Source organism: Hibiscus syriacus, unplaced genomic scaffold (assembly GCF_006381635.1).
Source record: "Hibiscus syriacus cultivar Baekdansim isolate YM2019G1 unplaced genomic scaffold, ASM638163v2 tig00110503_pilon, whole genome shotgun sequence".
NCBI lineage: Eukaryota > Viridiplantae > Streptophyta > Magnoliopsida > Malvales > Malvaceae > Hibiscus > Hibiscus syriacus.
In genome coordinates this window covers 3,709,211-3,724,125 of record NW_024062764.1, presented here as the reverse complement: position 1 = coordinate 3,724,125, position 14,915 = coordinate 3,709,211, and the positions used below count along the sequence as shown (strand labels likewise).

The 14,915-nt window shown below is 35.8% G+C and overlaps 1 protein-coding gene across 1 annotated transcript; it reads left to right on the top strand.

Moving 5' to 3' along the window:
• Positions 1–5,906: 5,906 nt before the first annotated feature.
• On the top strand, positions 5,907–9,619 carry LOC120129834 (mitochondrial adenine nucleotide transporter ADNT1-like). Its single transcript, XM_039147238.1, has 8 exons — positions 5,907–6,272; positions 6,395–6,443; positions 6,543–6,706; positions 7,560–7,597; positions 7,835–7,947; positions 8,192–8,305; positions 8,661–9,005; positions 9,500–9,619. The coding sequence occupies exons 1-8, from the start codon at positions 6,115–6,117 to the stop codon at positions 9,581–9,583; spliced, it is 1,065 nt and encodes a 354-aa protein (XP_039003169.1). The 5' UTR covers positions 5,907–6,114; the 3' UTR covers positions 9,584–9,619.
• Positions 9,620–14,915: the final 5,296 nt, after the last annotated feature.

The following is a 14,915-nucleotide window of genomic DNA, read 5'->3' as shown; positions in this document are numbered from 1 at the left end:
TAAAACAATTTTAAAAAAAATCATTTTTTAAGAAAAAAATTGGTATGTGTATACCAAAAATCTAACTTAAGGGGTCTGAGAGTCGGGTTCACGTGGGAAAGGATAAGCACCCAAACAACGCCTAAAAATCGGTACTTTATCGCTTACACGTTGTCATAATAGTGAAAATCATAAATTAAATATAAAGTTAAAATATGATCTATTTATTAAGTTGCTTCGAATTATTAATATTATTAGGGAAAATTCTTTAACTTGAAAACAAATCTCGAAATTAGCAATCATCCATCGGTAAAGCTATCTCGCTTATTTCTTATCACTAAAAGAATATTTCCTCCTCATTGATTTAAAAAAACGCGAATCGAATATAAATGGAAAATCTACATTTGCGTAAATTACTATTTAAAACAACACTCATTGCATCGTTAAAAAAACGAATTGATTATCATTAAAACATAAATTCGATTCATTTAGAGTTCACATTTCGTTAGAACATCGTATCGGACCGCACTGCTTCGATCAAGCAGTGCTTTCCATGCCCGTTCTACACATTAATGTTCTTAAAAATATTCGAATAGAAATTCCAAATATATTATTGTTAAGTAAAAAAATGATAAATGGACATTTTATAAATTAAAATAAATAAAAATAAAAATACAATACGCGAATGCATGTGATGGTTAAGAAACATATATACATGTATACACATACATATAACACAAAACAATATACATCCACGAAGTATAAAAAAGCAACATATATAGACAACATATTAAAGTTTAGATAAAACTAAATAATTACAAATGCTTGCTAGAGACATATATATATATATATATATATATATATATATATAAATGCAAATTAAAACAATGACTTATGTATACGAAGTGGGAATTAAAGGATTAAGAGCACAAATAAAACACATTTTCTTGCTTTAATCACAAAAGACTAAAATGAAGTGCAAAATAAATATAGTGACAGATATGCGAAATAAGCAAAAATCAAAATAATGATTGGATAGTGAATTAACAAATGTAGAATGATTGATCTTGTAAATAAAAATAACCTAAACACTGGTTAGAATGAACAATCCACAAATTACCTACTCAAATAAAAAATATTAACAAAATAATGAAATAGAACAAATTTAGGACTAAGTCGTAAGAACAACATTTTCATTAGTATAAATATAAACAAAGCAAAATTCATGGTGCAGAATGCAAATCTTATAGAGTACGAACATCAGAAACACAATAAATCCATACATGGTATTTGAGACTAAAATGAAATATACCAGAAACATGGAGGTATAAATAATAAATTTACCAAAAGACATCCATACAAAATATCGTGGTCAGTTTTGAATATTAGAAATCATGGCATAATACATGAACTGATGACTTAAATATAAGCATAGAAAAAATAAAAGCTCAAAATGAGATAACATAAAATTTCATTTAATGGCTAACGAGTGAAATTACAAAACAGCAAAGACTCAAGATGCCATTATCCCCAAGAATGAAAACACATGATAACACGCTGAACCCCCTCCTTTTAGACGATGACGTACTGAAGCAGGGATATAATCAGTTTCAAGGGTTTCATTCGAAACCCTAATTTCATTTTTACAACCCCCTCTTTCTCAGCTTCTTTTCTCTCTCTTTATTTCTTACCTTTCACCACCGAGGAAGAACTAAAGCACTCTAGCCACCGCAGGTCGGTGACCACAGGGAGTGAACAACTCCGAAAGATTCCCCCTCCTCACTTCTCTTCTCTGCCTCTCTCTAAAGACCCAAAAACCGAACCCCCAAAAACTAAATCTAGAAAATGAAACCTTTACCTTCATAGATGGGCTTCCCCAGTTCTGGTGAGGCTACTTTCGGTCGAGTCTCCCTAAAGGTATGTTGGTTCTCTCTAGTTCAAAAGTTTTTTCTTTCATTTTTTTAGTTCGAAACTCTTTTCTTCTTTTTTCTCTTTTTTTTGTTCGAATGGTTCTGCCTTCTCTGGGTTTTTCTTGTTTGTTTTTGGGTTTTCTTTTTGTTCTCTATCCCCTCCCAAATGGTTCTTCTCTCTTTTTCTTTTTCCTGTTGATGTCTTGATAAAGACTTGATATCCTCTTGTATTTTCGAGAAAAAGGAGTATGAGTCATACTTTCGACGGATTGATTTGCTATTTACTAATGGAAATCTTTGTGGTCACTGTTTGGTAGGCTTGATAACAACGACGGCTTCGGGATTCATCGTCGGTGACTCACATCCGTGGGGAGATTAACGGTGGGATTCACACGCTGAATGGGGAGCTGAAGAGTTCGACGGTGGTAGCTGTTGATACTTAGGGTTTAAAAACTCTAACCCTTGGATGATCTGGATCGTTGGATAGGTCCAGATCCAAGGGTTGAGATTAGAAGGTTATTGGGGAGATAGGATAAAATCCTAATTCGGTTTGGGTTGTCACTGGGCTGGATCGGGTTGGATATGGGGCCTCGGGTCTGGGCTCCAGTTAGGCTGTTGGGTCCTCTTGTATCTGTGTTGAGTTAGTTTTTTGGTGGGTTGTTGTTTTGGGGTCTTTGTTATTGGGTTGGCTAACTGGGCCTACAAAATGTAAACTTATTGTTAATAAAATAAAAATATTAATAATAATAAAATACCCAGACAAAAATGGGTGTGTGCAAGGTATACAACCAGAAACAGTACCTGCAAAATGTGCTGTTGAGTCAGCTACATGAGCTGCAAGAGCTTTAAGAAGAGTTAGTAACTAATCATACTACTCGCGTGTCAACCCAAGCACCTGAAGAAGAATCAGGTACCGATGAAGAAGTAATCAGCTCAGAAGCATGACCCTCAAATCCTTTAAAACTAACTAACATAGCTTGTGACTCCTGTTTAGTGAATTTAAAATCCTTTGGAAAGCCAATCAACCGATAACAACTCTCTTTTTTATGTCCCTTCTTCTTACAATGATCACACGTACCATTGAATTTGCGACGCTCTGAAGTATTAGAATACAATGGAGTAGACTCTACGAACGACAACAACGCAGAAGAATTTAAAAGATGAGATCTTTGAGATTCTTCCTGAAGAATCATCGAGTAAGCTTGAGTTGCACTTGGAAGAGGCTTCATGATTAGGATCTGGCTACCTAACAACGAAATATGATTCGTGCATTCCTATGAGAAATTGAAACAATTTTTTGCTGAGAAACATGCCTTAGCATCTGTTGAGATTCTTCACACGCACACGAAGAGAAAGATGTTGTATCAAATAGCGTTTCGAAAACGCTATAGCGGCCACGATATTGCGGTCGCGCCACCGTTCGAAACTTATATTCATGGTTTTTACGGTGGGTCACGGATTCACACCGATTGCGATCAATTGCGCCCGCAATTTAATGGGAAATGGACGATTGCGCCGATAATGGGATGCAATCATCGTTATTCAACCGTGGTTAATTCACTGCAATCAACCATTCAACTGTATAGAAAAATAATAAAGAGTGAAATGGGGTTTTAAACTGTATAGAAGATGAGGTTTAGGGTTTTGAACATGAAAGAGTGAAATAGGTGGGGTGAAAACTAAAAAATTTTGAACTGGGGAATGGGAATGGGAAAAAAACGAAGAATATGAGTTTGAGAGAAGTGAGAACTGGGAAGAGCTGAGAAACTTCTCAGCCAAATGAGTTATATTAAAACAAGGAAAATAGGAAAAATTATTTCATGCACCACTGATGAAACTTTGTTTTACAAGCTAGGTTCTAAACCTTCTAAACTTTTTAATATTGTCATATATTTTATTTAAGATTTATGAGTTAGCATTTTAGAATTTAAGGTTTATATTTTAGAGTTTAAATGTTATAGATTGGAGTTTAGAGTTCTTAAATAGGACACACAATAATATTAAAGTTGAAAATTTTTCCTGTTAAATTTTATATATCCAAACTGGAAAAAAACATAAAAATATTAAAAATCATATGTCATCATTAATTAATTATTTTATCCTATCATCGGATTTTTAAAGTCTTCTATTTAGTTAAATTATATTATATATTTGTCAATTTAGCTTAAAAACATTTTAAAAATCTTTAAAAATGATTCCTTATAATTATAATTATTTTTTTTGTGTTTTAAGATAAGTTGTGCAAAATTTAAAAAAAAAATTCAAGACCGCGACACCCGCAGTGAACGCGATGACATCCGTTATGTCTGCAACCGCGATAAACACGATGCGACCGAAAATGTGACCGCGAACGCTATTTAAAACCCTGACCAAAACACTGTACTCGTCCCACAATAGCCTGAGCTTGGAGAAGTAAGACAAAACAGTGAGCTCCCCCTGCTTTGAAGTGGCAATCTCCTGATGCAAAAAGAATACCCTCGAACTATCAACCGAATCAAAACATTCTCGGAGATCCTGCCAAACAAACGAAGCATTCGAGGCGAACACGATCCTGGCAGAAAGTTCCTTGCTGACTGTGTTCAAAATCCAAGATAGGACAATAGCGTTGCAGCGCTCCCATTGCGAGTGTAAGGACGCCTCAAAGTTCTCCTTCGCGTAATCACCATCGACTAACCCCAATTTATTATTCGCAAAAAGAGCAATTCGCATAGACCGACTCCAAATGTTGTAATTCTCGAGGCCCGTCAACTGATGCGAGACCAATAACGCTCCCGGTGTATCTGAAGGATGAAGAAACATAAGGTGATTGAAATCGATTCCAGAATGCATGAGGAGCCCTAATTCCCAAAAACAAGATGACAAAAAGGAAGAAGGGAACAAAACAAGGCTGAAAAAATAATTTTACAAAGCTGACACAGCTATATATGTACACCAGTTTACAAGCTTTGCTTAGGGAATGAGACTGATTCCTCTCAATCTTATTATTGTGTTAATTTCATCGACTTAGTTTATTAATTATGGAGTTAATTCTTATGACTTTCTATCCACACTAATTCGAGATGAATCATACAATGGTTCAGGCATTTAATGTAAGTTACAAGTCATGTTCTCTTTAATCAAGACATTCTCATGATTCTCTTAAGACTTGGAAGTAAAATCTATGAATCTTAAGATTGTTTATATAACAATATAAATCACGACTTACAACTTGCTTAAAGGATTTACTGTTCCATCCCACTAAATCAACTAGTTGTTAGTAAAAATATATATTTTTTATTTATTATTTGGTAGAATTAAAATTAAAAAATAAAATATTTTTACATAATTTTAAATGAACTTACATCTCTCACACATTTTTTTTCTATATTCTAATTAAAAAGTTATTTATTTTTGCGTACAAAATTAAAAACGATCACACCTCCTATTTTATTTTTGGATCAACCTTATATTAAATTATAGATATTTAGTTATAACTTGTAACCACATTAAAATTCTTAAGATATTAAATATAATATATATAAATAAAAATTAATTGGATTGGGCCGGGTCGATGATTTTTCACCTTAAATCCGATCCTGTCCCACCCGAATTTTTATACTATATAAATTGCTCCATCCCGTGCACCGAAATTTAAAAAAAGAATAAATAACCCTAAAAGAATTGATCGAATTAAAACCCATCAAGTTTGAATCCCTATTCGTACATCTTTTCAAAGTCATAATATCGTCCAAACGTCTACCGGCATACATTATAAGATTCACAATAAATAAAAAAATATTAACATTCAATAAGAAAAAGAAATTGACCATAGTATCTAACCAATTGTACCCATTATATTTATAGACATTTCATGGTAATTACAGTAGCAACCTTCTTCCTTTTCAGACATTGGCCGTAACAGGGTGTAACCTTAGCATAACTTAACCATTTTGCCAAAATCCCTTCTCGCCAGAAAATTTCAAAAACCCACGCGCCCTTAAAGCAACAAGCAATACACGCACTCAAATAGTCCATAATCTCAAGCTCTCCCTCAAAAAACTAGAAAGGAAAAAGAGAGAAATGCGGAACCTCTTTTTACTATAAATCGATTCGGAGATCCGATCGTATTGATCCCCGGATTATCCTCCTCGGTACTCCCGTGATCACTTCAAGCCTACCGGAGAAAACAACTTGTTAGGGTTCTTCGAAGATTGTTTGTGTTTTTTGTGATTTTTTTGGAGTTTCAATGGCTTCGGAGGATGTGAAGACTAGCGAATCGGCGGTTTCGACGATCGTTAATCTAGCCGAGGAAGCGAAGCTAGCGAGAGAGGGCGTCAAGGCACCTAGCTATGCTATTCTTAGCATCTGCAAGTCTCTCGTTGCCGGCGGCGTCGCCGGTGGACTGTGAGCTCTCTCTTTCTCTCTACGGACTGTTTTTGTTTTTTTTCCGACGGAGAAGACATTTGGATATCTCATTTTTTTTAATTAAATGTTCCGTTTAATCGAAATCGTTCTTTTATATTCAGGTCACGAACTGCCGTTGCTCCTTTGGAACGTTTAAAGATATTACTTCAGGTTTATTTTGTTTAATTTCTTTGAGTTTTATTGTACTGAGAAAGATGAATGTTTCTATTTCTGAATTGGTTGACTTCTCTTGGGGGAAAATGAATGCAGGTTCAGAATCCGCATAGTATAAAATACAATGGAACGGTTCAAGGCTTGAAGTACATTTGGAGAACGGAAGGTTTTCGTGGATTATTCAAAGGCAATGGTACTAATTGTGCACGGATTGTTCCGAACTCTGCTGTCAAATTCTTCAGTTACGAGCAAGCTTCAAAGTAGGGTTTCTGAATTCAGTTCAATTCAGCTTGTTATTTATTGATTGGTTGATTTTATTTTCTTGTCGATTATCTCTGTGTTGCTAAGTCCGAGTGTCTGTCATATACTGTAATTAGTTGTCTTTTAGGCGAATGTTTGCTTGTTCCCTAAAATTTAATGATCAGTTGAACACTGTTCAGTCCTTTTGTGACCCGAATGAAGAAAAGTTTAAACCAGTGTTTTCAAGTATGGAATGGTGCACTTGAAGCCCAGAGCTTTTATTCTACTTGAGGGTTGCGTGTGTATGCATGTATAATAAGCTTAGGGTATCTATGATAATGAACTCTTAATAATGATCCAGCATATCTACAAAACTTGTACAATTTCTACTTTTGTTTTCCAATATGCATGATTTTCTTTTGGTTCTATGTTTTTTGTTGAATACTCAAATATTGAGAAGTAGAAAATTTTATATTATCCCAGTTTTTGCTCCTACAGGTACAACTAATGAAAAAAGTTTTAAATAAATATGAAATTAAAGAGAATGTTAAGAGGCTTTTTTTGTTCCTAGCACCTTATGAAAAAGTGCGTTCAATGTTTGTACCTAATCAAATGAGCCTTGCTTGTAAGGGTTTGAGGCATTTTTGTTGTCTGACACTGAGGATAACTCATAGGTGTACACTTCGACAACACTGATTCAAACTGGTTGCTTTTGGTTGAGCTAGTGCAACTGTGCAACCTAACAGCCTTAAGTTTCCGTGAGGCTGAAAAATTCATTCCTTTTCACCGCTCCTACAATGCAGGTTCAAGTTTTGAACTGAAATAAATGCATGTTTCTCTCAGCTGATTGTTCTTTGTTAATTTTGATGACAGGGGAATCCTGTATTTGTATCAACAGCAAACGGGCAATGGTATTGTTGCTTATTTAATCAACTTCTTTCTGAGCAATGAGCAATCATTACATGTTTGCATTATTTGATTACATACAGTAATACAGAATTAAGTTATAATTCATGTTTTAATTAAGACACTATGACTTTTGTCCCTTACATGCTCTGGGGTCAATGTTTGCATTATATGTAACTTATATACAGATTTCCTTGAAATCTTGAATGTTCATATATGGGTTCTCCTTGTTAATTCTGCAGAAGATGCTCAACTCACTCCTCTTTTACGCCTTGGAGCTGGAGCATGTGCCGGAATAATTGCCATGTCTGCAACTTACCCAATGGACATGGTACGAGGCAGGCTTACTGTACAGGTATTATCTCTTAAATATTGTTTCATTTGGAAGATGTTTGATGTTTCACTTTTTTAGCTTTAATCTATCTCAATTTATCAAGATGAAAGAGACTGTTTTGTGGTAAACAGTAATTTTATTATTTTCTTGAATTATTCGCATTTGAAGAAAATTTGAAATTGTTTTAATTCTTAATTCAATATCAGAAGTTTTCCTTGTAGTTTGTCTACCTAAGCAATTAATATTTTAATTGTTTATTTCTCAGACAGAGAACTCTCCTTATCACTACAGAGGAATGTTCCATGCTCTGTCAACTGTGTTGCGGCAAGAAGGCCCACGAGCATTGTACAAGGGTTGGCTTCCTTCTGTCATTGGAGTTGTGAGTTGAATATTTTCTTCTATTTAGTTCAATGGTTTTGAATGTCATGCTGTGATGAGATCATCCTTGGCAGGTCATAAGAGCTTATGAGAGAAAGAATTGGGAAGGGTCGAAGCATCCTTTTTTCTTAGGTTCACATAATAATGGAACCTACGCACTGTAATGAAATCAGCTTCTGGGAATATAATTATGGCCATCACATTCTTGTGAATTTATGCTTAATGCTTTTTTCCCCATTTTGGGTGGTTTGAAGTGATCACTGGGTTTACTGTTGGTGAATTACTTTATTACCTGACAAAGAGAACTTTACCTTATTTGTTGCATTGTTGATTTTGAACTCATTTTATGTTTGCAGGTACCATATGTGGGTTTAAACTTTGCTGTCTATGAGTCTCTAAAAGATTGGTTAATCAAGAATCCCCAATTTGGTTTTGTTGAGGACTCTGAGTTGAGTGTGACAACCAGGCTTGCTTGTGGGGCTGCTGCTGGAACTGTTGGACAAACTGTTGCTTACCCTCTTGATGTCATTCGCAGAAGAATGCAAATGGTAGGATGGAAAGATGCTGCATCAGTTGTCACAGGTGATGGGAGGCATAAGGCTCCTCTTGAGTATTCTGGAATGATTGATGCATTCAGAAAAACTGTTAGGCATGAGGGTTTTGGAGCATTATACAAGGGTCTGGTCCCTAATTCTGTGAAGGTCAGTGTTTTTTATTTACTTATTTTCACTTCTTGATAAATGCAGGAATAACATTTTTTTCCATTTGATTGATAGTAAATTTTAGGTTGGATCAGAGAGAACACAGAAAGAGGTTGCACCAGAAAGATTTTCATGCTATTATTTTCTTTTATTGAAATGTCTGAAGAGAAAGAATCCCTGTGTATTTTGCATTATCATAGATCAAAGTGTTGGTCCTTCTCTTTCCGGATGTAACAAATTCTTATCTTGCACATGCCTTAAAAATTTGTCCCTGGAAGATTCTTTGCATTACTGATGCGAATGTCCTTTTCTTCCCAGGAATAGATTATTTGTAGAAGTTGTTATCGAGTAGTGAAAAGAGCCTACTTGATAACTTGCAATTACTTTTTCATGGTTTTCTAATATAATAAATGTTTTATTTTTACAATTGAATATGAAAATACATCTTTCAATTGTTGATAGTTAATATTGTTTGTTCCCTTCATTTTTTTCAGGTTGTACCATCAATAGCTATTGCATTCGTGACATACGAGGTGGTGAAGGACATCTTAGGAGTTGAGATCAGCATATCAGACTAATCTGGTACAATTCAGCTTTTCTGGAGTGAGAGAAGTTCCCGCTTCTCTCTAGGGCCCAGGTGTTTTTAAATTTAAAAGTGTTGTCTCATTCGTCTGTTGCCCGCTGGCCGCTGCCGCCGCCCGCCGTCTGCTGCCGCCGTCCGCCGCCACACTCTGACCACCGTTTGACGCCGCTTTTTCCTAGGATGGTCGTCTGCTCACGGTGAATACAGATCTGGACTTGCATTTGCGAAAAACGCTGTCTTTAGTCGCAGATCTACACTCGTCCTTTGCAGATTTTCGAAGCCTCCAGCCGTCCGAGTTCGCCTCCGCCACTCAACCCAGCGCAGTGCCTAAACGTGACCTAATCCCGTCTTCTCTTGTGTCGAGCAGTGGTGTACAGCTGAGTATTCACCATGGAACCCCATCCAACGTCTCAACCCAGCCAACTTCGAGGGTTTGACTCAGCTGGTGCGGTGGCTGCTTCCTCCGTGAGGCCTCCTATTGTTCCTCCTTCATCGTCTAGGAGTTCTCATCTCCCGCTTGAACCAGACTGCCGTGTTGCAGTTGGTGATATCCCCCTGGAGTCTGCCAAGGAATTAGAAGCGAAAGTGAAGGCTCTTAAAGCATTAGTGGCAGAGTTGAATAAGCGGGTTAACGATTTAAAAATGAAGGAAAATGCAGTTCCACGAGGCAGTCTTCTCAAGAAATCTGGATCCGCTGGTGCAGCCTCTTCATCTTACTCCGGTAAGGACAATCGTAAAATTGAGAATGAAAAGGAGAGGACAAGGTTACGGAAACCGCAAAGAAGAGTTTTTACCAGACGCTTGTTGGCCGGATTGAGACAGTTTGGTAACTTCTCTATTCCACCGAATGCTGCTAAGAACGATGTTTTGGCAGCCTTGGCACGTGAGGCGGGTTGGATAGTTGAGTCCGACGGCACCACTTACAGACACTCTCCTTCAACCCAAAATCAACAAAATTCGGGATCATTTTCGGCGAGGTCGGGTGAAAATCCACTATCATCCAGTCCTTTGAAGAAATGCTCACAAGAAGGGAAACATAGGAACGGAAAGCTGTCTTTTGTTCATGCAACACCAACGCTTCCAGTCGCTAATGTTGATCATGGTGGAGCCAAGGAGATCTATTCGAAAGGGTATTCCGATGCAAAATTTTCCGAAGTGGTGGGAAGAAGAAGAAATGGGTTTTATAATCGGTCGAAAGAAGGCCAACCAGATTTTCGCAATGGGTCCATAAAGGATTGTTACACGATTTTTATCGAAAACCTTCCAGAGAAGATCCATTGGAAGAAACTTGGATCCATATTTGGCTCACATGGTCAAGTTATTGATGCCTTCATTCCCAAAAAAGAAACTCGAATGGGGTTCGTTTTGGGTTTATTCGCTTTGCTACAATTGAAGAAGCAAGGACATCGATTTCTAAGATGAATGGTTATCATATTTACGGCAACAAAATTAGAGTCTCTTTGGCTAAACATAAACCCCGACAGTCTTACTGGCGAAAGTCCTCGAAAGTTGTTCATAGTAAGTCGGGGCTGGAAGTTTTTCCGACAATTAAACACTGTGAAGTTGAGGGTGTTGTGGACGCAGATAAACTTCATGTGTTGTCTAACTGTCTTGTGGGGTGGTGCAAGAACTTTATCAAGATTGGTAATCTTGCTAACCAAATACAAGCCAAAGGACTAGCGGGTTTCACGCTTATGAGAGCTGCTGGAAATGTAGTTCTAATGGTTTTGAAGATTCTAATTCGTTGAGATGCGTGAAGGATGAAAAGTTAGAAACTCTTGCAGAATGGTTTTCCAGAGTGGAAACTTGGTCTGAGAGCCTTGTGGTGGAGAGCCGGCGCGTTTGGCTAGTTTGCGAAGGTATTCCTTTTCACGCTTGGAATTGGGATACTTTCAAAAACATAGCTACTAAGTGGGGCAAGTTAATAGCAATCGATAACAGTTGTGAGTTCCCTTCGTCTTTTGATCGGGCTAAAATCCAAATACTCACAAACGCTCAAGTGAGAATTAATGAGTTGTTGGAGTTGAAGGTCGGGGATCATTTATTCAAAATCTTGGTGCATGAAGTTGATCCTTCCTTCAAACCTAATTCTTGGGTTCCTGAAGATTGCGATATTTCTTTAGATCTTGATCCTCCAATTGGGTTGTGATTGTTCGGCTGCTGTATTCAGAGGCGTTTTTAAGTTTGTGGTTGTAATTGTTGGTTTTTTGTTGTTGTTATGTTATCTTACATCTTGAGGTGATTTAGGGGCTTTTTGGTTGACGATGTAAGATTTCTAGGTGATATGGGTTGTATTGGTGTTTATTCCCGTATGTGGGTTTGGTGTTACCTCATGTACTTAGTATTATATTTAATAAAATATGAGGCACTCTTTTCTCCCTTCCTTGTTCTTCAACATACTTCTAAGTATGTGGAAGAATACGAAGGGAGTTTTTAATGAGACCTCCAACTTCTATCAAAAAAAAAAAAGGGGATATAAAGCAAGATAAACTAGGGGATGGCCTTTTTAACCTTTTTTTGTCTTCCGAAAAAAAAATGATTTTAGAAACTTTTATGAGCCTGCCCGTAATTTATTCCCGTGGTTTCATATTACCTTGTGAACTCCGTAGTTTCGGCTCCCCATTCATGTTCCGTGTCAATAAAAACTGTACTAGAGTCGGTGCAAGTCTTGCATTTGCCTGCCCCTCTAGATAAAAGTTGAGAAAGCAATTTCTAAGCCTTCTCTGAAAGATAAATTGTGTTATTTCTGGGGTGTAGTTAACATTTTATCGCAATAAGGAGACTGATTAGGCTTTTAATAAGAATTGAAATTTAACTTTACAAGTTGGTTGCCGTCGTTTAAGGTCAATGCATGTTATTATGGATCCGCTCATTGATTTCATACTATTTTAATTGCAATAACTCGGAATCCATTTGGTTTCTCTGTCATCTTTGGGATGATGACATCATAGTGCTCTGTATTACTGGCCGCTCTTTATAATGTTGGATGCTTGCTATGGATTTTTCTTTTGCTTCTTTTTGGCAGACTGTTACAAATCTGTGAACGATGGTTGCGGTGATTTAGTACTGGTATGGGCTATGTTACCACTTATGTCACACATGAGTGTTTTAAAAAATATGAAAAGTCGGAATAATATCGGTGGGTTAGATATTTGAGAATGCTTTTTAATGATGTCTTGTCTGTCATGGGATTCTTTATCTCGTCCCTTGCCCATTCTTTCGAATGTTTGGCATGAGAAGTCACTGTTGATTCAGCATGGAGTTGTGGATAGTTGAAGGTTAGGTAGGCATACTATTTGATACCGAGGACAACTTATTGGAGGTTTTAACAGTCATATTTATTGTCGTAACCGTTTTTCGCCCGAAGGGAAAAAACCGATATCGACTTGGGGGGTTTCTCTTTGAAAATCGTTTTAAAAGGTGAGGAGTCGCCACCAATCATTTAAGGTGAGATTGGAACACCATAAAAACCGGGTGATTTTAATAAAATATTTTTATTTTAATAAAATACCGAGTTTTTGAGGTCTGCAAAATCCAGAAATCAGGTTCGGGAGTCGGTTACGCGTGGGGAAGGATTAGCACCCCCACAAGCGCCCAAAAATTGGTACCTAGTTGATTACCCTATATTTAAAATCGGAAATTTTGAGTTCGATCTTTATTTAATTTAAAAATCATTAAGGATGTAGAGTTTGAAAAGGGTATTCGTTTATTGAGACCGATAGCATTCGCCCCCGAGCGTAAATGCGGGAGATCAGCTATTCTGTCTAATAACCGAACATTGCCTCATTTTTAGAAAACATGATGTGGTTTAAAAAGGATGTTGACTTATTTGGGGAATTACCAGTAGTCACCCCCTGAGCACGATCGCGGAGGATATACTATTAATTCCTAAATAAGTGAACAGTGCCTTAGATTTGTAAAAACAACGCAATCAAATAAAATTTTATTTGTCCTAATTAAACTAAAAGTAAATCAAGGCCTTTTTCTAACTTAAAATGTCAAATTATGAAAATTAAGGAACATAGGGACTCAAATCTAAAATGTAAGTTCTAGTATTAATACTTAATGTTATATATTAAAATAGATTAAATATTCACGTATTAGAAAGTTTCTTTCTATAATTATAAAATGATCGAATATTACTCTTAGTCAATTTATTTCAATTCAAGTCAAGTAATGCTCATGAGGATATCATGCAAAATTAATTAAAAGATGCCCTACACCTAATTTATATATCAAAATGAATGCAACTATATATGTAATTTATAAACAATCAAAAACTAATAGTAACTAAATATTGCTAAATATGTATACATATTCTAATAATAACATACAAAGGAACTAAACATTAAATATATACATGCATAGATAGAATATAATATATACATAAGGAACATATAATACATATATATATATTATAAATGGCGTGGGTTCAAATCCCACATTCACTACCATAATTAATGTGTGCATATATATATATATATATACCATATGCTAAATAAAATAATATATATCCTTATAAATGATCAAAGCAATTACATGGTCAAAGTAATTAAATATTCAAGATGCTACTCCAACACATAATCCTCCAAAATTAAGGCGAAAACAATGAGAACGTTAAATTAGCACTAATAGATGAAAGCTAGAAATAATAAATTAATTTACATACAAACCAAACGAATTTTAAGAGTAAATTAATCAAATATTGAATAATAAAAATGCATGAATCTAAAAGGACACATACACAAAGTCGGTAAATTATAGTAACAGTCCCTAAATGGACTAAAATGCAAAATACACAAAAAAAAAATAAACATAAAAATAAAAATAAGACTAAAACACAAATTATCAAACCATCATATCTAAATTAAAACAAAAATAAAATATGCAAGTGACTAAAATAAGCATGTTTAATATCTAAGACTAAAACCATAAATAAAAAAAAATCATAAAACACTAATGAGTGGCCTCCCACGTGGGTTGATTAACCCACCAATTTTAACACTAAAATACTAAACAATTATTGTCATATTACTATACCCCATACCTAGATGAAATGTCTCCCACGTGGGTTTGATTAACCCACTAATTTTTGCACTAAAATACTAAACAAATATGTCATATTACTATACCCAATTAAAACCTCTTTTAATTTTTATTGTTCTTGGTTCCCTTCTCTGTTGCTCTCAACCAGAACGGCGATTGTACACCAAAATCCACAACTTGTTCATCGCTCGGTCGGCCTCTACGTTGTGGTGACCACACTCCTCTCCGACTACCCCATGGTAATATTTACTTCCTCCTTTTACTTCTTCTTTATATTCTAT